The sequence below is a fragment of the Argentina silus genome (genome assembly GCF_951799395.1).
Source record: "Argentina silus genome assembly, chromosome: 14".
Taxonomy (NCBI): Eukaryota; Metazoa; Chordata; class Actinopteri; order Argentiniformes; family Argentinidae; genus Argentina; species Argentina silus.
This window is the reverse complement of record NC_139668.1, coordinates 11,832,164-11,858,790: the sequence shown is the minus strand read 5'-3', so window position 1 is coordinate 11,858,790 and position 26,627 is coordinate 11,832,164. Positions and strand designations below refer to the sequence as shown.

The 26,627-nt window shown below is 42.5% G+C and overlaps 2 protein-coding genes across 2 annotated transcripts in view; one reads left to right on the top strand and one right to left on the bottom strand.

The window, feature by feature from the left end:
- Positions 1–13,707, bottom strand: part of nlk2 (nemo-like kinase, type 2) — a 48,375-nt gene extending 34,668 nt beyond the window's left edge. The window contains exon 1 of the mRNA XM_083684780.1: positions 12,108–13,707. Coding sequence (XP_083540906.1) covers positions 12,108–12,583 — 476 coding nt within the window. The 5' untranslated portion in view covers positions 12,584–13,707. The remainder of the gene's footprint in view (positions 1–12,107) is intronic.
- A 4,355-nt stretch (positions 13,708–18,062) lies between these two features.
- LOC310815418 (FMR1-interacting protein NUFIP2-like) lies at positions 18,063–25,836 on the top strand. The gene is made up of 4 exons (XM_083685176.1): positions 18,063–18,161; positions 20,372–21,976; positions 22,482–22,514; positions 22,830–25,836. Exons 1-4 carry the CDS (start codon positions 18,065–18,067, stop codon positions 22,880–22,882), a joined length of 1,788 nt encoding a protein of 595 aa, XP_083541302.1. The 5' UTR covers positions 18,063–18,064; the 3' UTR covers positions 22,883–25,836.
- Positions 25,837–26,627: the final 791 nt, after the last annotated feature.

The following is a 26,627-nucleotide window of genomic DNA, read 5'->3' as shown; positions in this document are numbered from 1 at the left end:
TGGAATATGAATGCCTTCTGTACGGCTTATGAATGTGTTATAAAGCCCTTAGGTAGATACCCTTTAACTAAACTGTAATCGTTTAAGTCCTCAGGATTGGTCCCACTCAATGATAATGTATAAGCTGGATGGACAGATTACCTTGACAAGCCATTTGTTTTTGTAGGTGAAGAGTAGAACCACTGTCTGAGTATCCAATTAGGCTTTAGAACCTCTCAGGTTTCATGGCAAGTCTTTTTTTTTCTTTGGTAGTTGTGTAACCGTTCACTAAGTCCACAGTTCTGGGTTCATGGTTTGATTCGTACCTTGATTAAAAAGGTAGGAATGTTAACACTTTAATATCACCCCTGCTAGATTTATGTCAGTATTCAGATCATTAATAATATATAAAAATATATCCCGGCCACTTTATTAGTTACACCTTGCTAGTACCGGGTTGGACCCCTTTTGCTTTCAGAACTGCCTTAATTCTTTGTGGCATAGATTCAACAAGGTGCTGGAAACATTCCTCAGAGATTTCAGTCCATAGTGACATGATAGCATCACGCAGTTGCTGCAGATTTGTCGGCTGCACATCCATGATGCGAATCTCCTGTTCCACCACATCCCAAAGGTGCTCTATTGGATTGAGATCTGGTGACTGTGGAGGCCATTGAAGTACAGTGAACTCATTGTCATGTTCAAGAAACCAGTTTGAGATGATGTGAGCTTTGTGACATGGCGCGTTATCCTGCTGGAAGTAGCCATCAGAAGATGGGTACACTGTGGTCATAAAGGGATGGACATGGTCAGCAACAATACTCAGGTATTGAAGAAACCCTAGAAAACTCTGTAAACCCTAGAGATGGTTGTGCGTGAAAATCCCAGTAGATCAGCAGTTTCTGAAATACTCAGACCAGCCTGTCTGGCACCAACAACCATGCCACGTTCAAAGTCACTTAAAATCACCCTTCTTCCCCATTCTGATGCTCGGTTTGAACTTCAGCAGGTCGTCTTGACCATGTCTACATACCTAAATGCATTGAGTTGCTGCCATGTGATTGGCTGATTAGATATTTGCGTTAAGGAGCAGTTGAACAGGTGTACCTAATAAAGTGGCCGGTGAGTGTGTGTGTGTGTGTGTGTGTGTGTGTGTGTGTGTGTGTGTGTGTATGCAGGGCCACCAAATCATAAACAAATACTGAAAATATCACTGACAGTGGCTTTAATGGTCCTGCACACACCAGTGCTTCAGTGTTTTAGCCAGGCAAGCAACCCAATGCTGTTCAAACAAGGCGTTAGCACAGATCTGGTGGAAGCACTCCGCTTGTTTCAAAGGTCTGCAGATTTGGGTCAATGACCTAGTTATTTTCAAATTAAAAGTGTAACAGACACACAACTGCCGCAGTTCTAACATGCCCAGGGCACAGAACATGGAGGATAAAAAGGGTGACATAGCCGCAGGGAGATTTTTAATAAATTGTTTCTGGGAGAGAGAGAGACCGTGACACACCGGCTCACGTTCTTTGATATAATCTCACCAGAGAATCAGATTAAGTGGATACATTTAGTGACAGTATGAGAATATACAAAATATGGGGTGAGAGAGAGCTGCAAAATTAATTCTTGATTATTTTTCATCTTTTTATTTTTATCTCACTGGTCTCATCAGCGGGACAGAGCTGCTAAAATTGGTGATGCGAAAAGACGACAGACCACTTTACATCGAAAAAACAACTCCCACAGAGAATTTGTGTCTCTGGATTAGATAACACCAAACTCTGCACACACTTATCTTGGAAAGGGCAGAAGGGCAAACTAGACATAAAATAAACATATGAAGATAGATTACTGACATTATTATTGCAAATAAAAGGAGGTCAACTCACAAATGTGTACTATGATCCATAAACAAAAAAATATGGATATGGACGAGATTCAATTGCATATGTGCATATACACTGACCCAACACTTTATTAGGAACACTATACCAATACTGGGTAGGGCCTCCCTTTGCTCTCAAAACAGCCTCAATTCTTTGTGGCATTGATTCCACAAGATGTTGGAAACATTCCTTTGAGATTCTGCTCCATGATGACATCATTGCATCACGCAATTCCTCCAGATTTTTCAGGTGCACTTTCAAGCTGTGAATATCCCGTTCTACCACATCCCAAAGGTGTTCTATTGGATTCAGATCCGGTGACTGGGAAGGCCACTGAAGAACTCTGAACTCATTGTCATGTTCATGAAATGAGTTTGAGAAGACTTTTGCTTTGTGACATGGTGCATTATCATGCTGGAAGTAGCCATTAGAAGATGCGTAAATTGTGGCCATGAAGCGATGCACATGGTCAGCAACAATACTCAAATAGGCTGTGGCATTCAAGCGATGATGGATTGGTATTAACGGGCCCAAAGTGTGCCAAGAAAACATTCCCCACACCATTCCACCACCTCCACCAAGAGAACGTATACAGGTGTTCCTAATAAAGTGTTTGTTGAGTCTAGAACCAATCATTGAGTTGTCCTCCTTTTACTTACAATGGTAAGTAAATATATATGTACAACCCACAAAACTATCCAGCAGAACAGCTTTCAGTACCTACAACATGCCATGAAAGAAAGCAACGTTATTTTTCTCCATTATGGACTCGAACAATTCACACAAAGAGACTGCAATTGTAATCCCTTTAAGAGGTGAAATATAAAACATAAATCTTTAAACATAATGCTGCATTAAAGCTTAACAGGCAACGGCAGCATAATAGAGCCCTTTTCCAGGAACTGTAAGTGTGTGTGTGGTTAGCAGGAGAGTGTGCAGGCTGTGCCTGTATAGCCTCAGAGAGAACTCATCTGGTATCAGGCTGTCTATATAGCAAGCTTTTTGGGGGTTGTTTGAGGATGTTAGAGCGCAGAGTGTTTGAGATGGAGAAACGGCTTAGGAGCCACTGGTGGCACACAGCACTTAGAGAGAGAGAGAGAGACAGAGAGAGAGAGAGAGAGAGAGAGAGAGAGAGCTTTTCTCTTAAACATTCATGAGCACTGATTTGTCAATGGCTTATCAGAAATATAAATCCTACAAGATCATCATCAACCATCATTATTATTAATGCCTGGTTTACCATGGCCAATGAAGTAATCAAGTGCTGGTGGCCCATTGGCTATTTCTGTTCCTTCACTTTCTCTGCTTCAGCACACTCCTAGCCAACAATGTCAACATCTTGATTACTATTCATAACATTTCCATTTAATGTATACTCTAGAAGACCAGGATTCAGTCTATTACAGATAGCAGCTTTTCACACTGGGGTTTGTGTGTTTGAGAGTTGACATTTGATTTAAAAATCTACCTTGATCCGCATTCATGGGGAACTGTCTTGAGAAGCAGTCTTGAGGTGTCCCACTTGGACATGCAGCATGTTGTAAATAAAACGTTGTCTAGGATTCATTTCAGTTGTCAGGGTTCTGGCAGTATTCAATAATGGGATCCAGATTGATTGAATGAGTATTGATTTAAAGCACCACAATGGACATGTATGGAGGCCATCTCATGAGTTATATAGTTGGAATAGTTGAAGGTTACAAGGTCATTTAAAAGGTCCAGTATGTAGATTTCAGCTGTAAAATGAGGAATGAGATCACATGATAAAGAACGTTCAGGGAAGAATGTTGTTTTGGTCGAAACAAAGTGATCTGGTGTTCAGGTCAAGCACTGGCCTTTATGTACCTTTTTTACATTTCGTTTGTTTACAAGGATATGCATGTTTATTGCAGCTATTAGAAAACCTAATACCTTTCACATTTTCAATGTGGCCAGAGAGGGCAGGAATGCGCAAAACTACATGCTTCAACTTTAACAAAATGTCAGCAACAAACATTAACTAATTAACAGCCGAGGAACATTGTTCAGAGGATCCAAGTTGATTGCACAAACCAGTTCTCTTTCGCCCCCCCCCCCCAACAAATCAAATACATTATTTAATCTCTCTTCAAAGTACAAGATAAAGGAAGAACATGCAGCAGACACTCCAGTATTTCCCTGTAGATAGGCTTAAGCACCTGGTTCCTTCCTCTGTTGTAGTGCACATCTCATACATCAGTCAGCTTGCCTCCTCTCCCGTTCTTTACCTCGTTTCTGACAGAAGAGGTTCTCTCTTTCTATCTATCTCTCTCAGTCCTCCAGGAATAAGAGGCCCCATTAGCTGTTATTGTACCGAGGACAGTGGTGGGGATGGGGAGTGTAAAAATGTGGTGCACTCTGTGTGTGTGTGTGTGTGTGTGTGTGTGTGTGTGTACAGTTCACGATGTACGTGCACACTACTGCTGTGCTCCTCCTCTCCTCCACAAGGTGCCCCAGGGTTCAGGCCTGCTCTGTTATTAGCAAAGGGAAGGGGGCTTATACACCAAAGGGGCTGCTGCTGACGAGCATGGGGGGGCAGAGGGCAGGCCCGCTTGGGGAAAAGAGCATGTGTCATTAGCAGAGAGCATTCCAGACCTTCTCAGCCGCCAGAGCCCCCACCCCCAAGGTAAACCTTTTCAAATAGGATCAGAGAGGTAACCATATGGTAGCAGCCTAACCGCGAAGGGTAATGTGGTTATGAGAGAGGGATGTTCTGGAGCTGGCCGGGACATATGCCCACTCAGAGACGGCGATTGACGGTAAAGCCGAAGGGAGAAGTAGGCATCACGTTACAGTGGGGAGCGGCAGCAACCAAAACAACACCCACGACAATGGAAACAAGACGGTCGTTAATGACACAAAAGGAACAATTACATCTACTGCAGCTGGCTCAGACATGACTGATTGTTCCTGTGCACAGACTTGAGTCAGCGAAAAGTGAGGGACCTGGGTGAGGGAGCTGGGAGGGGGTTGTCACACACACACACACACACACACACACACACACACACACACATACACACACACACACACACACGTAGCACTAACTGCTCAATGAACTGCGCCATATAGTTCACTATTCGAAAGCACAGTGACAAACAGTTCACTCTCTGCAATCACCTCCTGAGGTCAGACGTGGGCCTGACGTCAGCCAGGGGAGGTTTAAGGGGAAGACTGGAGCTCACAGAGAGAAAGGTGTCACACACAGATAACATGTCCAATAGTGCAGGCATGCCCAAGCTTCACCCTCTTCACCCTCTAGAGTTTAAACACAGAGTGCTAAAACCATTCCCTCTTGAGGGTGTCAACGATGAAACTCAAATAATTGATATAATTGCAACATTGGGCATATAATTCATGTTCATGGAGTACTGCCCAACTGGCCTTTGAAGCAGAACGTATCATAGAACTTCACCATTAGCTCAATGGACATTAACTCCCCTGAGGAATCCTTGGAGAAGCTGCATTCACAAACACTAGCCAATAGATGTGGCCTCTTCCGACAGAATTGAGCAGCATTGTGTGGTGATGCAGCTTTGTACAAATTCAATACAGTTAAAAAAGAGTCAAAATAATGACTATTTTCACCGTCTGCTGTATTGAGCCACTTACACAGCTAGCTAGATAATGCTCTAGGCATATGGAGCCTGCCTCATAGGGACCATTGTCATTGGAGATGGCTGCAATGATGGCTGACGGGATAACAGAATGTTTTTCTGCTCCATGATGGAGAAGCAATCATGAACCGTCACATGGGAGCTGGGGGCTCCTCTGAGCACACCTGAACACATCTTTATCTTCATAGCCATCTCCACAGTTCTCTCAAAGAGGACAGGGAAAATAGCATGCACTGTGTATGTATATATGTGTGTGTGTGTGTGTGTGTGTGTGTGTGTGTGTAGAAAAAAGGGGGGGGGGCAGTTTTGCTAAATAAGATACTGGTTCCCCCTCCTCCTCCCTCCTCTCTCTGTCTGTCTCGAGCTTCCTGTTCCCCTGAGCTGCAAAATCGATGTCTTTATCTGCCATCTCCCACATTTCCTCAGGATGACCCCCCCCCCCCCCTTCCCCCCCCTTCCCTTCCCCTCTCTCTCTTTCTCTCTCCCTCTCTCTCTTGGAGAGGCTGGAATGTCAGCTGTATGTTCTCCCATGTCAGCTTGCAGTGGGTGGATATCCAGAGGCTGAGTGTACTGTATCTGAGCGCCTGCATGCAGCACTGAGGGCATACAGGCCCACCGTGGGCATTCCTGGCCCTGCTCCATGGCGTCCCCAGGAGTGTCAACCAAACACTGACTCACGCCAGCTGGTGGCCCGTGGTGGCGGCCGGCACTGACTACACGTCTCACTGAGCGCCAGTGTTGTCACAGGACTCTGAGTCACACACAAACACACAGGTCTACACTCTTTTAGCAGAGAACTTTGAAGAAGAAGAAGAAGAAGAACCCTTTTTTGGTCCCATCTGGAACCAGCCTTCCCACATGCCACTGTAACTTCCTGTTTGTATGTACATACAGTATGGAGCAGCTGGATTTCTCCAAAACAGTGCTCGGTGGATGGCTGTCACCGCTCGTTTCCCCAATGGGAAATACTCTTTTTTGAGGCTGTGCTCACAATCAATTGCAGCGATTAATTCCCCTAAACATGGGGAATGTGGTAAGTGCTGGGCCTTTAAAATCAAGACGTTGTCTCGAGCAATCTGTTTTTAATTAAGAGGCCTCATTTTTGCAGGTTGAGAGAGACATTGTGCGTCAAGCGTTCACCTTCCCCTTGCTTCACCTCATTTGGTAAATCCAGTCTCTTCCTTGCTGCAGTTTGGAGTGGGACAGCTGGTTAGTGCACGTTTCAATGAGTATTGTTATTTTAACTTAACTTTAACTTAACATAATCAACTGCCAGCTGAATCCTATCCAGGTTTAATAACAATGACACAACCGCAAAGCAGCTTTCTGTACAACTACCTAAGCAAACAAAGTCAGCTACTGATACAAGTGACAAAGATTTAATCTTGTGCTCCACCCTAGAGTCTGTCAAACATAGCTTGTTCAATATTGATATTCAAAATAATGACTATCAATGACAATGAATGAAAAGAAAATGACTGACAGGTCAATGCACCAATCAGATATCACAAGCAACAAACAAATGGGGGAGCAGCTTCCTCAGGCTCAAAACTAATTTGTCTCCAGTGTTTCATATCAGATCCAATCACATTTTATTTTATTTTATTTTTGGGGGGGGGGGGTATAACAGGCATTGTGTCCGAGATAGGCCGGCTGTGAGAAGAGTTTGTCCAACCAGATTGCTGTGAAGCGCAACAGTCTGAAAGCAGTTCAGCTAACAAAAACAGCTGCTGAACACGGCTATGAAGTGTGGACAGGGTCAGTGAGGTCCAGCATAATCTGCCAGTCAGTCACAGGTGACTGAAGGGTTAAAAACAGGCATGCGTTGCAGAGCTTCCCCCACTTCAAAGGTAAAGCCGGCCAGGCAGCCACTCGCCCCAGCCTGTACATCTGCCAAATGCAGCCCTCTTAAGAGCTGCTTCTGACTGCTACGGCTGCCGTAAAAAGAAACAGGCTGTCTGTGAGCCTTTCAAGCTGAAGGTACTGAAAGCCTAAGGCAGTCTGCGGCATCATAATAGTGCCAATGGACGAAGACATTAGATGAATTAGATGAACAAGTCCCTGGCTTACCTAGAGAGAGAGAGGGGAAATGTTAAAGTTAGAGTGCACTGGTCTGTGTTGTGCAGGTATGGGGTGTGCAAGGTTCAGTATGAGGAACAGTGGGTCAAAGGTAAACACCAACGCTGGCTCTTCCTCTGTGTCAACAGCATTGTTTCATATAGATGACCAATCAGAGAGCAGTCATACCATGTCTCCTGCTAAATGTAGTCGATCGGCTGTGAAATGGCAACCACTACAATAATCACGACATTCTTTCAATCAAACTTAGGCTACACTAAGATTAACATGAAAGGAAAGATGATTATCTTAGAATTTAATTTGTCAATACCCTATTCCCTACCCTATTCTTATAAATCGTTTCATGCTGCTCTTTAACTCACTCAGTGGATTTCCTCTCTGAAGCTAAATCTATGTCACCTCACCTGCCCGCCTAAGACTTGTTGGAGTGGCCACCATCTGAACATTAGCCACTGCATGTCACATAGCCCAATGTTTCTGACAGAAGAAACAAGATACACACACATCCACACCAGTTTGAACTTTTCCTCACACTTCATCCTCTTGGAAACATGTTGAAATAAAATGTCAAAGTAACTTCAAAAAGAGATGTTGACCACAATTAGGCATTCTCGTAAGGACTCATGACAAAATAAACAGGCAACTGAGGACAAACAGCCTGCTCAACCATTCAAATCAGCAGAGGTGGATGTCTGTGTGAGTGTGTTTGTGTGTGGGCGTGTGTGTGTGTGTGTGTGTGTGTGTGTGTGTAACATTAGTATTAGGCTGGTGCGGACGACTTAACACCTCATACCCCACTTGGCTCTCCATGACCACACACACAAACATTCCACACCAGAGTCAAACCCCAGCAACCAACAGCAGAACCAAGAGCTTAATGAGCAATGAAACAAGCCACACATTCCTCACTTAAAGGGATAGTATTTTCTCTCTCTGATTGAACTAACTCACAACATTTTAAAGGTGCAGAATGAGGTTCTTTCATAGCTCAAATATGTGCATATCCTTGTAAGCAACCAAAATGGTACATAAAGGCCAGTGCTCGACCACGGCACCAGATTTTAGAAAATGTGGTGGACCAAAACAGTGCTCTTCACTGAACATTCTTTATCAAGTGATTTCATTCCCTGATTGCTCACAATTCATCATGGCAATTATTTGCGCTACTTGAAAACTCAAATTCTACACGCCGGACCTTTAAGGAGAGGCCAGGACAGTGGGCAGAATGTCTCAGTTAAATTAATTAAACCCATTTTCAACCCAATAGTGTTCTCTGCTTAGTCCTTTCCCCCTCCAATTCTCTCTAAAGAATATGATAAAACTCACAGGGATACATTAATTTTACAAAATCAAAATCTTTTTTTCTCCAATTCTCTTTCACCTCTCTCCCAGAGGCAAGCGAGCATACAGACAATAATTAGTTTTTTAATTGATCTCTAAATAACAATAATTTAGCAATTATCTATTGTGAAGGCAGCAATGCCATCCTACTTGACGATAACAACCTCTCCCACACACACACCACAAGTAACTATTTCCCAGCATTATCAAACTAATCTTCTATGCTACTGTATATCTGTATAGAGATGATTGAAAAAGATTTAACTCCCCGCGATGTGTTACTAATGCCTAAATGGATTCCTGCATTTGTACAACTGAATTGAGTCTAATCAGCCGGCTTGTCTCTTTTGTTTTACAGTTTCAAGTATTTTATGCATTTTTAATGGTGCTCCTTTTAGTGTAAACTGTGATTGTGGCTACAACAGTCAAAGCATGCGGAAGAGGAACAATTACCTCCACAACCTAAAGTAAGTCCTTACAAATGTGTGCCACACAATTACAAGTACATCTATTTTCAATCCCATCTTACCAAGAAGGCCAATAGATAAACACACAATGAAAGACAATAGGCCCACTCTTCTTGGGGAGAGACAAGCCACAGCATCATGCGCATGTTATTTTTAGAGTCCTTCGCTTAAGCGCAGAGTTTAAGAGGGGCGATGGCTAAAGGAATTAAAATTTAACCTGAGATGCCAAATTCCATCTGGGGCTGTAGGGCCGTTGAGCACATGACACAAGCTCTCCATGCGAAGGCAAAGCCAATTTACTCCACATTTCACAGCTGCACGCATCAGTGAGCACTTACTGCACTGGAGTGCACTCTCAGAGAGACGCTACGTTGATAACCAATAGCCCCCCTTGCAGTCTATCCCAGTTTCCACCACTTCTTTGGGGCCATGGTCAGGATAGCACAGCTACTCCGTTACTTGTGCCTCCAACTCCAAAAACGTGAGTCAGATATCTGAGAGTCTGTTGATGCCAGTACAGCTTTAAGTACAGCTGAGACACAGTAATGGGCCAAGACAACACTGGTGTTGTTGGTCTCCTCACAGCCTACATTACTTTTTCTTTTTTTTTTGCTTTACACAATTATAACAAAAATACAATCACGTTTCCCCTGTTAGTTTTTGCACACCTGGTCCGAAAAATGTCATAGTATGCTTGTCTTGTCTAGAATGTGACGAAAAAATGCTTCAATGGCTGATGTTTTCCTCCTTAGAACATACTTTTCCTCGAGCTTAGAAAAGGCCCTCCTCATGCTAAAGCTGTGTTTTTCAGATTCATATATTGCACAAAAGACATACAAAATGCATTGGACTGTGTAAAAAGGGAGGGAGAGAGAGAGAGCGTTGTCTGGGTAAGTCTCTGGGACTAGCCCCTGAAAACCTTGGTGCCTCCAGCGTCAGGCTATAAATACCCGGACGGGCAGCAGCGCAGATTAGAAGCAGACAATGAGCAACAGGAAGCGATTTTGAGGAAAGGTCAGGCTAAGATTACAGAGGCAGAGGGTCTGGTGTGCCTGGGGATGCACAGGGTTGACAGACGGAGGGCAAGACTATGACCCTGGCCAATGGTGTTCATGGGAGAGAGAGTAACCAGGTGACATCATCATCCCGCGACTCAAAACACAAGCCTGGGGCCTGTTCAGGAGGTTGGAACATTACAGAATGTCAGATAGAAATGTGCTGTGTATAACACGTGTGAGTGTCTGTTTTTTAGACAAGGGAGTCAAGTCAGCTCTATAAATTACATGTCTGCTGTATCTGCAAACATTTAGCCCCTTGCGTTTGCCAATCTGAGAGATTCTGATTAGTGTAAGCAATATAGCAGAATCTCCCCTAAACCCATTGGAGGGCAACACCATGTACATTATAGTCTCGTCTGCCAGACGTGTTGCCTCCCATGAATTGTATATGCTTCCGGCATACCGTCTGGAGCCTTATTGCATTCCAGCTCCTATAGGTGGATGGGGAGGGACTATCAAATAACTATCGTTATTTGTCTTCTGATTGTGATTGTGCCCCATCTTCAACAACTCCCCCACAGAGTTCTGGTTTTGGAAATGCCATGTCACTTGTACAGAAGCACTCAAATTTGTATTCAGAATCCATAGAGGATGTAATACTTTAACCACCGCACATATTTGCATACAATAAACTCAGTTTACTTATTTGAAATTACCACATACTGTATGATGCCAGAGTTCAAAGGGGGACTCAAGTGAGGCTAAGACAATTATCATGGTTAGGACAAATCTGCTACATATGCTAATTCCTCATTAAACTTAAACTGAGTGTTAGTCTATCAACACTGTCCACTGTTATAATCCCAGTAACTTTGTGTGTGTCCAACCTCTGAGAACAACAGTCCAAACAGACAATATGCAACATTCCTGCAAACCATGTTATCTGGTTTGTGAAATGGAGAGAAAGTTCTTAGCCATTTCAGGATTTCACAGTCATATTCTCCAAAATCCACTGGAAAGATGAAAATATTGATAAAAGACCTACATCATGTGTCTACAAAGTAGGCTAAGACAACAAAACAGAAATAATAGGTCCTTATTGCTTTGGTAATTATATGGTAAGACAGTTGTTCTACAACATGATAATCATGGGGTAGGCCTATATTTCATTATTCCAAACTACTTTTGAGGGCAGGGAGTAGGGAAACATGTTTTCTTTTCATCTAAAGTATGATAACAGACTTATGGCTGTAGGCCTATCATATCTTGAGCATTACTGAGAAACCTATGTTAGTACCAGAAAAAGGACTTTCAGTTCCTACAGTCTTATATTTCATATATTACATTACAATATATATAGCCTATTTTGGACTACATCTTAAAATCCCTTACCAATAACAAACAAACCCTAACACCACCTGGGCAATCAGCTTACACAATTCAGGACTGAATAGGGTCTCAGAAATGGAGGAGATAAGGATCTGAGTTCAGTCTTACTTCTGAGGACTTCATGCACTTTGATTCCATCCGCCTCAAGGTAGTTCAGTGTAGTGCAGAGATTCCTATCACCAGACCTTGTGGATACTTTCCATAACTGTATGCTATTATACATAGCGGTCGGGGTGTTCAATTTAGGGTTACTGTCCATCTGGATTGTGCATGGCTCATAGTCACCAACTCCGCCAAATGAGAAAAGAAAGGAAAACATGTTACTTCACTTACCAGACCACACCGAAAGCTCCATACCCGATGGGTCTGTCCGGCTCTATGTCCAATTGCTGCTGTAAGTGGTGTGAGTGTTGTTGATGATGGTGGTGGTGAGCTTTGACAGCCGCGGCCGCTGCAGCTTGAACTTGGGCAGGTGCCGCAGCAGCTGCTGGGCCGGGGGCTTGTCCGGGGGCTGGCGAGGGAAAGTACGGTTGTTGCTGGCTCGGGTTCAGCATCACCGCCGCAGCAGCGGCGGCTGCCGCAGCTGCAGCTGTAGAAGCGTGTTGTTGAACTGGGTGGACAGCGGCAGCCGAGCCGGGGTGCTGCAAGTGATGCTGGCCCGGGTGGTGATGGTGGTGGAGGTGGGGAGGTGGGAGATGCGGTAGTTGGTGATGATGGTGCGGATGATGGGCAGTGACTGCCGAGGCGCCGCCGTTGTATGCAGCCATCATTTTTGCGGCATTGGAAGCCGTTGTTCCGCACAGAGCCATTCACTCAATAACAACAATCAAAAAGAAAGAAAAGGGAGGGAGATATGGATGAAAATGTGCCGCTTTAATTATTTTAGGCGTAAATAATATCCGTGGTAACTAGCCTATATGGTAGACTATAGGATTGGGTAGATGATTTGTAACTGGTAATTTGGTGGTGGCCAGACGCATAAAATCAAAAGTATTGAACAGGTTACAAATTAAATAAACATGTCAGCTGTTTTAAATCTATGAGAGCAACCTCACTCTCGCTAACAGTCTTATCATAAGGATCTGACCTACTTCTTGAAATGTAATTTTCTTGCGCATGCACCGTTAGCAGACACTATATTGGTACAATAATGAATAGCCTATGTTAATGCAGTGCACCTGTTAAAATGATTAAATAAAATAACCCGCACCCCCCACAATAAATAAATTCTCCACGGCCCTAGATCTCCCTCATGTTTGAAGTGGCGTTCCCCTCTCCACTGACGGAACTCGGTCAATTTCCCCTTCTTGATATGAAAAGGGAAACCGATATGTATCACATGGGAAATAGTACATTCATCTTTTAGATTTACTCAAGTTTGCCATATTGTCTGGTCCAGCACCGCCGTTGTTCCCACCGCCTGTGCTGCATACAGTTTGCAGAAGTTACACGGCTTTACGCTACACCCGCTGCTTGCTTGATAGCCACTTGTTTTCGGCGTTTCAAGTGTGGGAGACCTCAAATGTTCCGCATACACAATTCCGATATTATGGAGAGATGGACTGCAAGAACGGATCGGCTACATCCAAGCGAAAGAGAGAGGTGTGATACAATGTTGCCGATCACGGCGTCCGTAGAAATAGGCTACGGGCCGCTGTCTTCCTTCAGATGTCACAATTCCCGCAACACCCGACCCCAGAAAGCCAAACCATTTTGATAAAATTAGCTATCTTCTTTCCTGAACGAGGGAAACAAATTCTTCCGAGAGCACTGTCAACTTATTTTCCCCATCGAATCCCGTGTGCTCAGCTTGCTTCGTTATCTGTCTCCATACGCAGCACAGACATAAATCCAGAAAAGGGAAATAAAAAATAAAAAATAAAAACATCCAAATGTCTATTCAGAAAACAAGCGGCCAGTGTCAACTCCCTCCAGCCAGATGGTGCTGCCAGGACCTGGGAAGAAACACGCGCAGCCTAGTCTTCTTGGGTACCCGACCAGTCAATTTGTGATGGAAAGCCGTTGCACCAATCAAAGGACGAGTCTTAGGCTTTTTGATGTTGTTCAGCCAATCAGATGAATCTAGACAGGAGCATGGGACTTACCTCAACAGTCAAGGCCCCAGACACTTGAAACTACCGCCATTGTGGCGAGAGGGACATATAGGTCGTGCTGTAATATGAGGGGAACTGAAGAGCCTGAATGGAGAAAAAGTGCTACAGTTGCACGAAGAGATTTAGAGAGGGCGGGGAACCCAATCAATATTCGCCCACCAATAACGTCCTCTTCACTTACAGTGACTGGCATGGATTGGAACCAATAACGATTTACTTGGCTTCATAACGCAATGGGGTTATGAAAAGGGCACGTGCACATGTTACGCCCAAACCTCATTCATTTATAAAGGCCTTACTTATAGGTTTGATGATGTGCATAACCTCCTAACTTATCGACTAAACTGTTTAATTTAAATGACAGTAGTATTAACGAATTGTATTACATATAATAGTGGTTGATTAGGGGTCATTGTAACGTTTAGCAATTGAATTTCGGTAGATGCTGACATTAACTCTATACCTAAAGCACAACGTTAAAATGCATAAACATTATAATGCTATCATAATGCACTGTAAGACTCGTGATAAGCATGGATGGTTGCATTATAATGTATTTAATCTCATAATTCTCTACCTGAGCCCATTTGATCAAAATGCCTTATTGACAGACACAACTGTCACCCACCATACATCACAGTCACCTCCTCCTTACGTGTTTGGAGGTTAGCCTAAAACCTTGGCTCTATACTCCAGCTAGTTTGATCAAATGAGGCAAAAGTAGTGTCAGCTTTAAATCCAAAACATTACCATTTAGAAATAAAAGCACTTGAATGTGTGTATGAATGAATGTATATACATTACGATTTGAACCGGCAATCTTCTGGTTCCCATTCCACCTTTCTGTTGGCTTCTCCTTTAATACACATTTAATGCATATTGAGATAGATTAAAAATGCATTTCCAAAACAGATGGTTCAGTTTTTCACACTTATATTCATTTTTACATATATCTCTCATAATGTATAACATAAAGTTCCCAGGAAAGTTTGGCAGTTTACCAGGAATAATCCCTCACCTTTACAACCTTATCCATAATCTTTCAAGTGAATAGGGTCCTCATTTTGAGTTTGATAAAATAATAATAATATATTGATATGCAATGAATGACCCATAAACAAGAAAAAACAGATACAATGTACATTGTTTTGAGGGCTGGCACCAACATTACCTTTAAAATAAACTAAGATAAAAAGGTGGACTGCAATTTAACTTTACCCTTCCTCTCTCTCTTTGCAGGACAGATCTATTTAAAGCAGCAGGAATAATTTCTGAGTCTGTTTTTAGTAACTCGTTCTTTTAAGTCTTCACAGGAAGGGAAATGAGATGCAAGTCTCACCAATATTATCATGAGAATTTCTATCACAATGAAAAATAAGAAGCTCTCCTGTAAGATGCCTTTCTTTTATTAGGCAAGTCAGTCATGGTTTTTCATCAGTCTTAATGAAAAACAGAAAATTGATGGATTCCTATCATGGTATGGGTGCTCTCTGCTGAGGTGTGACTCTCCATACACAACGGGCTGCTCCACTTTTCATCATTTAAAGATTCTCAGAAAAGAAGGGAAGAAAGGTACCTTGGGCCATCACTAATGCATTTAAGAGCACTCTGTCCCACTGGGGGGAGTACAGTACTGTAGCATGATAGGCAGGAGCATCAGCCACTGAATGTTTTATAGTGGGGTGGAATGCTATTCTTTTGAGGTTCAAAAATAGTGAGACCACAGGAGACCACTGGCTATCTACAGCTCTCTGCTAGTGTGAGCGGCAGGGATTGAACGCAGGTCTTCCGCACTTATCCCAAGCGCATATCATTAAACCAAGAGGATTTGCTCATAGTTCAAGGCAACCGGCCTTTAAAAGGTGCATGCTAATGTGAATAATATGTGTGAATGTAGTCTTCAGAGTGAATTCATCTTTTTATAAGGGTGCGGGTAAAGTTATTGCAACAGACACCTGTGAAAGGAAGCAGAGAATGCCTTGCAAAATTATACTTCAAAGGATTTCCATATGAAATGCAGAATACGGTTGTTAATAGTTTTGCATAATAATATAACAAAACCCATTTGTCTAACAAATCACCCACAGCTATTTTGTACTGACAAGGGCATGTTCCACCAAAACACAACAACATAAAGCAGTTAACTGTCCCACACTTACTAATTTAAGCTAAAAAAAAAATTGTGGATATGTCAAAGTCATGTAATTACTTTGTTGATGTACATGCTAAAATTATCTATGAGTATTTCTTTGCTATTTTAGACAATAGCTACTATGGAGATCAATCAACCTGTTCATGATTTCATAGCTAACCGGGCTATTAGCAGTCAGAGTTACAGCAGAATCAAGGTAAGAAGGCCAGAAACACATTTTCAATGTCTAGAATTGTATCCATAATTACATTTCATTACACTGAAACATTTGTTTGGTAAAACTCTTAAAAAAACATATGGAAAACAGTATACAACTGAAATGTGCAAATGTACTTTAACGAAACTTAAAGGCACACTATGCAGGATTGTGAAAACTCAGAACAGTGTCTCCTCCTCTTTCCCTCCCCTTGCAAACGACAATTTCTTTCTTTTTTTTGAGTGGGGCAGTCCCACTCTTGTATTTTTATTGGATAGAGATAGTGGAGAAAGACAGGAAGGTCAGGAGGGTATGTCAGCAGGGCATGGGCTGGATTCAAACCAATGGCAACACAGGCATATGTGTGCACTGTCAGACATGGTGCTAGACCACTGGACCACTGGAAATCGTAGCTGAAAATGTTTGCGGAAACATGAACACAGAACTAGGACCCAGCCAGTGGAGACACTCACATTCACTAAACCCGAAGTTTCAAACAAATCCGCTCATTCCCCAAACAAAACTCAGACAAGGCAGTAATGTCAAACAGGACGTGTAATTGGAAAAATCATCAGAATACATGTTATCAACTTATTTGTACACAAAGGCTTCTGTTGCTTAGGTCAGCTGTCAGCACAAAGAAATGCTTGCGACTCAGAGGCAGTAGGTAGCCAATGAGCCACACAGAAAACACGCTCACAGCGAGTGGTATATGCCCAGGTATGTCCTGAACATTTTGGAAAAACAGATTCAGGTAGAAGGGCAGGTGCATGCACTGTCACAGTCTGCCATCAGTAATGATTCACCATAGCCATTTAGTGACATTTTCAAAGGGAAAAAGCTACATGTTGCACCTTTAAAAAAGGACACAGTAATATGCATAATATCGCTGACAGCGTTCATAATTCGCAAATAGGTCTACAACAGTTTCTACACTGTATGATTGGAGCATTGAAATGCATGCCAAAAGAAAAAAGACACTTGATGTCTTCATTACCTTATGATCAATTGTGTGTGTGTGTGTGTGTGTGTGTGTGTGTGTGTGTGTGTGTGTGTGTGTGTGTGTGTGTGTGACGATGTCCTCTTTTTTTGTAGATTTAATTTATCTAAATCTGATCCTCGAGTTAACGTATCAAAATATTACTTAAATCTGTGTACAAAGTAAATATTGACCAGAAACTAATATTTAAATTGTATCTAAGTATTTCATTCCAAAATAAATATTTATAAACATATTTAGCAATCTTATTTCATTAATTTTTCTCAATTACTTTCTACCTAAATTAATGCATTACTTGGCTTTGGAATTGCTGCCATCTAGTGAACAACAATTATAAAGCTTCTCCCAAATTCCTTGGACATCGAAGCTGGTTCGAATTGTCATCTGAAGTAACTTTGCCTTCCTTCCTTACTGACTTTGACTGACAGCTCTAGGCCTTGTACACAACCTCCTGTTTTATTGTTATAAGCCCCATATGACTCACACATATCATGATGTTGTTTGAGATGCAATTTCCTCAGATGACCACTTTTTTTGTTTATCTCTTGACCTCTATTATCGGGGAACACTCCAATACCCTTTGAAACCAGAGATTTGGACCATTGGTTCTGAGAAAATACATCTGATTCATGTAAGATATGGATTTCAGATATAAATGTAATTTATAGAGCTGGTGACTCCTGACCTGAGTCCAAAAAGTACCCATAATGCATTACCAGCACATTTAAATGTGAACGTTCTGTAACGTTTCCCCCTCCTGAACAGGCCCCTGAATGATTCGGATTCTAGGACAAGCTGCCGACTACACTGCAATGGAGGCACGGCCCGATGGACGTGCATGGGGATAGTCCACCGAATTCATGGGTAGAAAATGATCAACGCCACTGTCAACACCAGTACGAGGAAACGCAGACGGAGAAAACAGGTGGGGTGTTTTGCACAAATTGCTCGCTTTGCCGAGACAATACTGGTGGAGTTGAAGTGCATTAGCTAGTTTATGTAAAACTAGCGAACAATTAGCTTACGTTAACCTAGCTAGCTGGCCAGCCAGACCAATTTTACAGAAAGTTTGAGGGAGTGTCTCGCCTCGATTCAGACTCCGGGTTGCTAGCTAGATAACGTTAGCTGTCAAAATTGCCTGGCTATCTAGTATCATGCGAGTAGACGTTGACCTTGTGCTCTGACCATGGGCAACGTAAGTAAGAGTCTCTTCACTAAAGAGTAATATGATATTTGGCTTCGTTATTAGTGAAACAATAAACCTAAATGGCTCAATTGAGTTGAACTCCGTTAGCTAGCTAGCATTGGCTCAGCCACTCGTTTTGCAGGTTAGCTTGCCAGCTAGCGAACACTAAGGTTTTACTGGAATGTTCATCATTACAACAGAGGAGCTAGTCTTGCTTATGTTATGTATATCTTGTCCGCCATGTTAAAGGAAAGCAATCTATATTGATTTGTAACGTTAGCTATCTCTTATTTAGCGTTCTCTTAGCTACATTGTTGAGTAGGTTACAATGTTGGCTAGCTAGCTAGAGTGTCCGAAAAATAGTTTGCTACGGAAGGTAGTTAGCAAGGTGGCTTGCTAGCAGCCAAAGTCGCCTGACAGCTAGCTAGTAGCAGGCTTCTGTGTAGTACTATATCGGCCTGTTGCTTGCTCTCGTGTCAGTCATGTTAGAGGGGCAGACCACAGACAGTGGGTTTAAATAACACGTAGTTGGCTGTATATACGAGCTTTTGTGGCATGGAGGGAGGTACGATTTATTGACTAACGCTTGGTCTAGCGTAAAGGCAAGCGCGCACACAGCGATTTTGTCTTGAGACTCCGCCGAGGTTGGCACGGTAGATCGCTCGTGGGCGTTTCTACTCCACTACTCGTAGCGTGCAGCAAGTTTGGTGGCGCACATTTGCGTGTTCAGAGGGTTTAGATTTTAACGGGCCCTTACACGAGATGTTCGTTCGCGATCTGTATGGGTTGCATTTATGTTGTTTATGTTACATGACGCAACCTGTAGCCAGCTAGAATTGACACGTTTCTACCGAAACAGTAGGAACAAAAGTATGGAGTGATAGTAAAGTATGCTTCAGGAAGGATTAGTGGGTGTACCTTTCTCCGTCCTGAGTGGTTATCGCCTAGCACCGCCGCGTTTGGAAAAAAAAAATAGGAAAAATAGACCTGGATCCTATCCTATCTAGTCGCGCTAACCAGAACGACGTCGCCGGAGGTCGTAATCGCCCGAAGTCTTTTCAAGTCACCATCTTTCATTGACAATGAACTCTGCTCGTTTTATATCGTTGCGTCGACCCTCTAGCCCCCAATATAAAAATAGAAAGCTGCTGTAGATTACTGAGAATTCCCAGTTAAATGTTCATTTATCACATTCTAAACAAAAAGAATAGCTGTAAAATTAAGAAATGGACCATTACAAGTTTTAAAGACCACAATCTCCTCTTTTAATATGATATCAAGTCCATGGCAGAATGATTTATATTACTGATTTAATATTCATGTTGACTCATTATGCTTTAATTCAATGACACTACTTATTTCATACTCTTTATTCAAATTTGAAAGTCGTCTATCCAAAACATATTTCAAATCACAGTCACAAATACAAGTTGAGGTAAGTTCCTCGTCAAAACTATGGTGAAAAATCGCTGCAACTCGAGAGCTTATAGCCTTTATATGCGAGCCCCACTATGGTGCTCGGTCATCTCTGCCCCCCAAAACAGCGATCCCTCTTCAGTTGTGAATGTCTAATGACAACATGAACATTTTCCGGTTTTACAGTGACAACCGTGCGTGTACAACGCACTACTGTTAGCTCGCTAATTTAAAAGTTGATACATTTAATATGGTTAGAAAATCAAGGCCGCACCGGCAGCACGTGTGCGCCAACGTTCCCATTCTATTCAATTATTTCATCCACACCTAACGCGTGCGTCTGCGAGTTTATTAAAAAAAACTCCAGTTAAATGCAAAAAATACCGAAAGAAATAACGCTGAATTAACTGAGGAACATAATGTTTTCACTTTGGCTTTTAACAGCGTAAAATCATGTAATGATGTCAATATAACTGAATTGGCGATTGTAATGCTAATATGCCTTTTGTTTGTCCATCTTGCAATATCCTCAGGTGAGGGGAAAATAAATGGAATCAAAGTGCAGAGAGAGGAGACCCCCTCTGCCCCACTTCTGGTGGATTCCCTTCATTCCTCCAGCAACAGCCCACACCCTCTAGAGGCTAACTTGAAACTGAAACCTCCTGGGAAGCTCTCCACCACTCACACGAAAGGCAGTAGCAATTTTAAGAGCAGAATGAACTGCAAAAATGACAAGCTCTCCGAGTTGAAAACCGCTAAGAGCAAGAGGGAGTCACTTGCTCTCTCTAATGGCATTGTGCTTCTTAACTCTGGCCAATTTACAAATGGCTATCCCAGTGAGCCTAGCCCAGACATTGGTTGCAGCAGTCCGGAGAGTCGATACATTACTCCCAAGAAACGCTGGGTCCAACGGAATGCAAAGGCTATGGAGAGTCTGAACTTTGGGCAGGATAGGGCTGTGCCCCCAGCTGCTACGCCTATGGTCCCCAGCAAACATGAGACAGATCGTCACATCTCTGAGCCTGCTGAGAAACCAACAGGCTCTCAGTTGAACTGCAGTGGGGAATTGGCTAAAGCAGAGGCTCTCACCATAGGCTCTGAGGTCAGGGAATCTTCCACCTTCATCACAGATGTCACACCTGTGGATGAGCCGCAGTGTAAGAATACAGACGGCATGGCTTCTGCAGACTCTGTCAAAAAGCCTGAAGACAGACCTGGAAAAACAAAGCAAACCTCTGCTGTCGCCACAAGAGAGGACTCATGGACCCTGTTCAAGCCACCTCCTGTCTTTCCTGTGGACAATAGCAGCGCCAAGACAGTGCCCAGGATCAGTTATGCAAGTAAAGTCAAAGAGAATCTCAACAAAGCTGCTGTAGAGATGCCTCCACCGCAAACCCAGGTTTCCACAAGACTCTCCCAAGTCCCCATGTCTGCTGTGAAGACTATCAACTCCCCAAGCTTCACCAATGACCCCCTATCTGGAGAGGGGTACAACTGCCCCCTACCTGCACCCCTTTTTACGACTGCTGCTGCTTACACTGCCTCCTCGCCTGTTTCTCCATCCCGCAAGGCTGAGAATGAAGCATCCTCATCCAGCAATGGCACCACCAACGCATTCGGCACCACCTCCGCAACGGCGGGAGAGCAGAAGTCTAGTTTCTTTCTTTACCCCCTTGTCCCTTCTTCAAATATGCAACCCCACCACATGTTCCCTAGCGTCTGCCGCCAAGTGGACTCACCTGCTGCTATGACAAATTCAAAATCTCTGGTGGATATTTTCCAAAACCAGTGGGGGCTGTCGTTCATCAACGAGCCCAGCTCAGGGGCTGGGGTTGGGGTGGCGGTAGGCCAGCCAGCAGGGAATGGCCCAGTTGTGGAGGTGACTTTTCAGGGGGGCATCCCAGCAGCTTTAGAGAACTGCCCTGTCCCAAAGACTTATGAGCAGGACAAACGGACTAGCCTCAGAACTCCTGGCAGGTGTCTCCCTCCTGCCTCGGGAGCTCAGAAGGGTGAGGCTGAGTGTAGAGCTGCAATAGTGTTCTCTTCTTCTTCTTCCTCAAAGGACCCTGGTGCTGAGCTGCCAAGATCTAGTTGGGGGTCGTTTGACCTAAAAGCTGCTGTTATTTATCACACTAAAGGTAACTTATGCTCCTGTATTTGAGTCTGAAAATGAGTGTATTTAAACATTGATGTGAAGTCACCACTGCACACAATCTCACCCATTTCATGTGTTTAGTAGCCGTCACTCTCAAAAAGCCGACTTTGCCATAAGAAGGATTTGTGTTGGTAACGCTTTATTTTACAACCCAGTACGTACCTAGAAAGTACTTACTGGGTAAAACTGTTATTACCAGATAATTGCATATTAATTATACTTCAGTTTGTTTGAGAAGCATTGGCACAAGCTCCACTATGTACCGATAGTGCTGAGTTAAGGTATGTACCAGAAAGTATCCGTTTTTACTCCTGTACATAGTTTCTTAGTTAACACCGAATAAATACAGGACTGTAAAATAAAGCGCTACCTAAATGTTTACCTATGGCTGGTCCAAAGAACAGAAAGCACATCATATATGTAATTATTAGTGTATTGTATTAATCTGTCATACATTACTGAAAACATATTTGTTTAACTTTTTACAGAAGTTGAATATATTCTGAATTTACAAAAACAAGGTAAGCAAACTTTTGATTCCTGCCATATGATTGTGGGCATTATCAGTATGTAAATATATAAAGAGATATTTGCAGTAACGTAAGCTATTTATCTAATGTTAATTAGTGAAGAGAGGGCGGAACGCAAATGTATGGGATCCTGACTGAGTAAAAAGTAAAAATCACATACTAAGCCAAAGGCCAAAAATGGCAACAAGCACCAGTTATGTTTTTCCAACAATAGTGAGCAAATAGTAATATTGATTCTGAATTTGCTGGAGTGTCTTTTTTTAAATACGTTCATAGTCTGAGCTAAGCAAATTGTCTCTCCTCTAGATCCAAAACAAGTAGTCCTCTACGGTGAGACCAAGGATGGGCCTTTTCAGTGAAGACATGTTGGAATGCAACACCCTCTCCTGTCTACAGCCTCAAACAGCGCCTCCTAGGACACCTCTGCTCCCTCTCAAAAACCTGTTCAGGACTCTTTTGATCTCAGCTTGTGCTCTGGAGGGGAGACGGTGGCACTGCAGAGACACTGAGCCTTTCCAAGAGAACGGCGATGCTGTTGAGGGATTAGATGGTTGAACAGTGGGGCAACAAGCTGTTTTGACAGGAAAGTGTCAACGGGCAACCTCAAAATTCTCTCGTCCTCCTCTTTCTCAGAGACAGGCTTCAGGGTGTTTGAGGACATCAACTTCTTGTCCATAAATGACCACTAGCCCCCAATTCCCTAGACACTTGTGTAGATGTGAAATTATTTGATAGGCTTTACCAATCGGAGGGCAAGACAAAGCTACTCCATTACCATCATGCTCTTACCTATCCTTTCAGATCAACTCAAGTGAAGAGGGCAAAGGTGTCGGGGGTTGTTTCTGGACAGGGCCCAAGTGACTTGGTGTGCACAGCCCTCTGAATTTAAGCTCACGCCATCATTGAAATCACAAGATATCGGGGACTGGCATACAGATGACTTCCCCTCCCTAGCATTTCAGGAAAGAAGATTCCTATTCGATTGGTTTCTTCATGAATTAAAATGTTCACATTTCATCTGTAAAGACACATGCGCAATTTGTATTTGTACCGAAACAAATGGAAAAGACTTGAACGTTTTAGAATGATTGCCTTCTAGTTTTGAAAAATTGTGGCTGCAATATCATGGGTTGAAGCAAGAGCCTTGTCAAGAGCCTCTGCTAAAATCAAATGTCTTAACTATATTTTGGAGTATGGAGGGGTCAATATTTTGTTATTTAGCTTCCCCCCCCCCCTATCAAATTTGGCAATGAAGTTAAAAAAAAATCCCAGTGTCATTGGGTGGACAGTGGGGTGGTGTTTTTGTGTTCAGTTAAAATAGTAAAAGTATGTATCCCTCCCCATTTAAGGCCTCATTTGTTCGGAATTTCGTATTAGTCTTAGGGTTATGGAAAGGGTTAAGCGACTTTTTTTTTTTTTTTTGGGGGGGGGGGGTGTGTGTGTCTTCCTCATTAGAGACTAGATGAGTGTGTGATGGTGGTAACTAACACAGGACAGATATAATGTAACCAGTTTTTTTTAATGACTAGCCTAATGCACTGCCATCTAACCCAATGAATTGCTTTTCATGTTGCATCTTCTTACCATCTCAACACATGAATGCAGCTTCTTTATTTGGTCTAGGAGTGCACGTCTGTGTCTCCAAAAACCAGCCCTAAGTATGGGACAGTATTTTTCCGAATATAGTTTCAGAGGGTTCAGATTGTTCTGTTTTGCCTGTTCATGTTAATTGTTTGGGGCATGTTGAACTAAATTTCCGAACTAAACATGGGAAATCATTTTGCGTTGGTTCGTCTTTTATTTATTTCAGGACATCAAATTAAGGTCAATGTGAACCACGATATGACACATGGTATGTTTTAAAATTGTTTTTTTCTTCTACAGCCTAATCTCCCTGTATGTATGTTCAGTTTCATTATATTGTGACTTTAAAGTTCTAACATAGCTGCAGTATGAGCTTACTCTTGTTTTAGGAGAGACAAAAAGCCTTTCACGCTTTCTCGCTTCTGTGTTTGTTCATGTTTCTTACAGGAAAGTCCGAGTGAATAGAAAAACTCAGTCTAAAAGTAAAGGCCTAGATGGGGAGTTTATTGCTCATTAATCACTTTAGTAATATATCTAATCAAGATTCCTTCCTCCTCAGGAAGTTTCAGAGAAATAGTGGGCATTTTTGGGGCAAATTCTAATGGAATATCCCTCTGATACCTTATTAACTGGAGGGTTGTTCACAATTAGGAGCTTTTTGAATTTATTGGAACTGGACATGTTGTAGGATTGTACTTATTTTTCTGTCTCAATCTTGACGCAACTTTTCAGATCTACCATTAGTGCTTCATTTTTGTTAGCTGCATGTGTGATTGAGGCGGGAGTCAAACACAGGTCTCCCACATAGAAGACGTGCGTAAACTCAACAAGCCAAAGCCTAGGCATTAGCTTGAGGAGCTATACAGTAATGCTTGTCTTCAGGTCTCAGGAAAGGTTGCTCATCATGAGGGTGGTCACTGAACCACCTCTGTTACACATGGGTCAGTTGAAGATGTATAGCTTAGTGTAACTTGTCTATGCTCTTGGTCATTTCTGTTTCACTCTTTTTTACTTCAAAAGGCACATTCATCTGATGCCATCAGTTTATTTGTTTCTACCTAACTTTTCTTTGAACCCCCAGACAGGTCTTGTTTTTGTTTTTTTTAGCTAGTCACCAGTGGAAGGGTTGGGCAAGGTTTACTTATCCATGTGAAAATACAATACAAATTAATTTATTGCATCTTGAATCTCGGTTAGTTTGTATCCCTCAAGGTTTAAAATAAACTACAAATCGAGAGAGCACTTACTGTATTAGATGCATTTTAAACTAAAACTACACAGCCCATGTACCAAAACGTGATTTAGACTAACTAAGCAAACAGTTAAGATGATGGAGGGGCAGTTGTGGAGCTGCAAAATCATTGTGAACGTGCCGACAAAGGTTTAAGCCTGTTTGAGGAGCCCTGACTTATATTATGACAGACGAAGTGGCCAGGGTTGCAATGGCTGTGTGTGTGTGTGTGGGTGTGTGTTAGAGAAAATGTGTAGGTGTGTGTGTTTCCTCACAAAGATGTGCAAGGTTCCCTGTCGAGAATCCACACTAGATACAGGGTGCTTTTGAAAAATAATATTTGAATTGGATCTTCTTAAATTTAATTGAATCTTCAAGTTGTGCCATGTCTTGACTGTTATTGCTGTGTATTAAATTGTTAAATTTGTTGACTTTTCATCTCCTACTGTAGTTGCAGTAAGGATTTAACATTTGTTGTCACAGCTAAATAAATCTATTAAAAATAACAGTTTGTCAGTTTTTTACTTTTAATGGTAAGTTAAATTCATAAATATATATAATGTATAGCCACTGATTTTTGAAGAAGACCTCACTCATCATAACCATTGGGATCTACCAAGTTTTATGTCAGCCCTAAAGAGTTGGGGTTTCTTTTACCCGTAGAATCGAGAGTACTAGAGAACAGACAAATCCCCCAAAGACACAGAGACCGGAAAAATGTTAATGCTCAATTTTCTTTTTTCAATTTTGTCTTGCTGACCGTGCCTCCTGGAAGACAGGTAATGAGTCCACATGCTGAAATCCTTGTGAAACATACCAGAGATGACAGTAAGGGAATCACAACTTGTTTCACATTATATTAATAAAACCTTGCTTAATACTCTGTCGACATACATTATTTCCAGGAAATTAAATATTGTCTGATGCCAAAGCCTCGATTAAAATCAAAGTACTTTAAAACAACTGGAGCTTTGTCATTGATGTAGACCTCTATGGGGTAAGGGGCCAGGTGTTGTCTGGACAGGGTCATAGTTTATTGTTGCAGATGTAAGCCCAAAGTTCCTTGCCATCCTCCAAATTAACCACTGGAGGGCAGTCAAGATCCAACAGGTCCATCCTGTTGGAGTGTACGATTTTCTACTTGACCCTACTTGTCTTCTTGAGACAAGTCTTTCCCATGATTTTGTGTGGGAAAGAGCCCTTGGCCTCCTAACCTTGACCACAGTGTGAGTGTTTTGGGCTGTAATGACTGCTGTGTAATTACAGCATGTGGCATTCTGGAATGTATG